The sequence below is a fragment of the Medicago truncatula genome, chromosome 7, assembly GCF_003473485.1.
Source record: "Medicago truncatula cultivar Jemalong A17 chromosome 7, MtrunA17r5.0-ANR, whole genome shotgun sequence".
Lineage (NCBI taxonomy): Eukaryota > Viridiplantae > Streptophyta > Magnoliopsida > Fabales > Fabaceae > Medicago > Medicago truncatula.
In genome coordinates, this window is record NC_053048.1 from 22,511,652 (window position 1) to 22,514,007 (window position 2,356).

The window sequence follows — 2,356 nt, forward strand, 5'->3', positions numbered from 1 at the left end:
CACTTATTTTAAAACAAAAAGAGTAATAAAATTCGAAGTTGAATCCTTATTAACTAAATTAACCCACTTTTAAAAAATTTCCTTTGTATAACGATAGCGATTAATTGTTGTAAGACATAATTGAGATTTATTTATTTGGTTAATATTAGTTGATAATACTATCTCCGATTTTAAATATAGGAATTTATTTTTTTAAATTTATTGAGTATCAAATATATCTGATTTATAAGTTTTTGCTTATAAATATCAATTTATATTGATCTATTTTTACTTATATTTTAGGGCGGAGCAAGTATTTCACACGATATTGACCAATTCTTTCCTATATATAAATCTCGTTCCTATCCCTCAAAAAAGTAAAGTAAAAACTCGTTCCTAGCTTACAATGGCAAAAACAAGTCACATAGCTGTTATTTCAAGCCCTGGTTTCAGCCACATAGCCCCAATAGTAGAATTCTCCAAAAGATTAGTCACAAATCATCCAAATTTTCATGTCACTTGCATCATTCCCTCACTTGGTTCACTGCAAGATTCATCAAAATCATACCTTGAAACAGTTCCACCAAACATAAACTTAGTTTTTCTTCCACCAATCAATAAACAAGACTTACCTCAAGGAGTATACCCAGGAATCCTAATTCAACTCACAGTTACACGCTCTCTACCATCAATTCATCAAGCTCTCAAATCAATAAATTCAAAAGCACCTTTAGTTGCTATAATTGCTGATAATTTTGCATGGGAAGCACTAGATTTTGCTAAAGAGTTCAATTCTTTGTCTTATGTTTACTTCCCTTGTTCAGCTTTTGTACTTTCTTTTTATTTACATTGGCCAAAACTTGATGAAGAGGTTTCATGTAAATACAAAGATTTACAAGAACCTATAAAGTTACAAGGATGTGTACCAATTAATGGTATTGATCTTCCTACAGTAACAAAAGATAGATCAGGTCAAGCTTACAAAATGTATCTTCAACGTGCTAAAGATATGTGTTTTGTTGATGGAATCTTGTTTAACAGTTTCTTTGCATTGGAATCAAGTGCTATAAAAGCTTTGGAGCAAAATGGTGATGGAAAAATCGGGTTTTTTCCGGTCGGACCCATTACACAAATAGGGTCAAGTAACAATGATGTTGTTGGCGATGAACTTGAATGTTTGAAATGGTTGAAAAACCAACCACAAAATTCTGTTTTGTATGTTTCTTTTGGAAGTGTTGGAACACTTTCTCAAAGACAGATTAATGAACTAGCCTTTGGTTTGGAATTGAGTAGCCAAAGATTCATTTGGGTTGTGAGACAACCAAGTGATTCAGTTAGTGTTGTTTATCTTAAAGATGCAAATGAAGATCCACTGAAATTTTTACCTAAAGGGTTTTTGGAAAGAACCAAAGAAAAAGGTTTTATTTTGCCATCATGGGCACCTCAAGTTGAAATACTAAAGCAAAATTCAGTTGGTGGATTTTTAAGTCATTGTGGTTGGAATTCGACTTTGGAAAGTATACAAGAGGGGGTGCCAATAGTAGCTTGGCCATTGTTTGCCGAACAAGCAATGAATGCTGTTATGTTATGTGATGGTCTTAAAGTGGCTTTAAGGTTGAAATTTGAAGATGATGACATTGTGGAAAAGGAGAAAATTGCAAAGATGATTAAGTCTGTTATGGAAGGGGAAGAAGGCATGGCAATGCGTGATAGAATGAAGAGTTTAAGAGAAGCTGCTGCTATGGCATTGAATGCCAAAGATGGTTCTTCAATACAAACTATTTCACACTTGGCTACTCAATTGGAGAAGATTGGTGGGATTTAGGAAAATAATATTGCTCTTAATATTTATTTTTGTTATTTTGATGTTTCTAGTTAGGTGTCTATTGGTTGTTTCCTTGATTTACTTTTTATGTGGTGTCTATCGATCGTTGACACATAACATAGACAAGTTCCATGTTCCATGTGCAAAGAAGGACAAAATGGTTCTCAAAAGAATTTGGAAATGAGATTATTTTCCTCCATGTAATAATTGCATCATTTCAATAATGGAAGAATTTGGAAAGAGAAATGATATTTGTACAACCATTTTATTATAACTTTTTGACAATTTTCTCTTTCATACTCACATTATATTCTTATTCTCTCTCTATTGTTTTGGACCAATGAAAAGAGTACAAATTAAAGTTGTCAACAAAATTGTACCAAATGGATGTAGGGATGGCAATGGGTACCCAATGGGTAGGGTACTACAATGCCCGTCCCCATACCCGCATTTATAAAAAATATCCGTACCCGTGCCCGTACCCTCGTGGGCAACAACTTTAGTCCCCTTCCCCATACCCTATGGGTACTTAAGTACCCATACCCGCACCCA

General features: G+C 33.8%; 1 protein-coding gene across 1 annotated transcript; it reads left to right on the top strand.

Annotated features, from left to right (window-relative positions):
* The first annotated feature begins 342 nt into the window (after nucleotides 1-342).
* Nucleotides 343-2,075, top strand: LOC11436815 (hydroquinone glucosyltransferase). Its single transcript, XM_003622586.4, has one exon. It carries the CDS (start codon nucleotides 386-388, stop codon nucleotides 1,802-1,804), a length of 1,419 nt encoding a protein of 472 aa, XP_003622634.2. The 5' UTR covers nucleotides 343-385; the 3' UTR covers nucleotides 1,805-2,075.
* The last annotated feature ends 281 nt before the right edge of the window (nucleotides 2,076-2,356 follow it).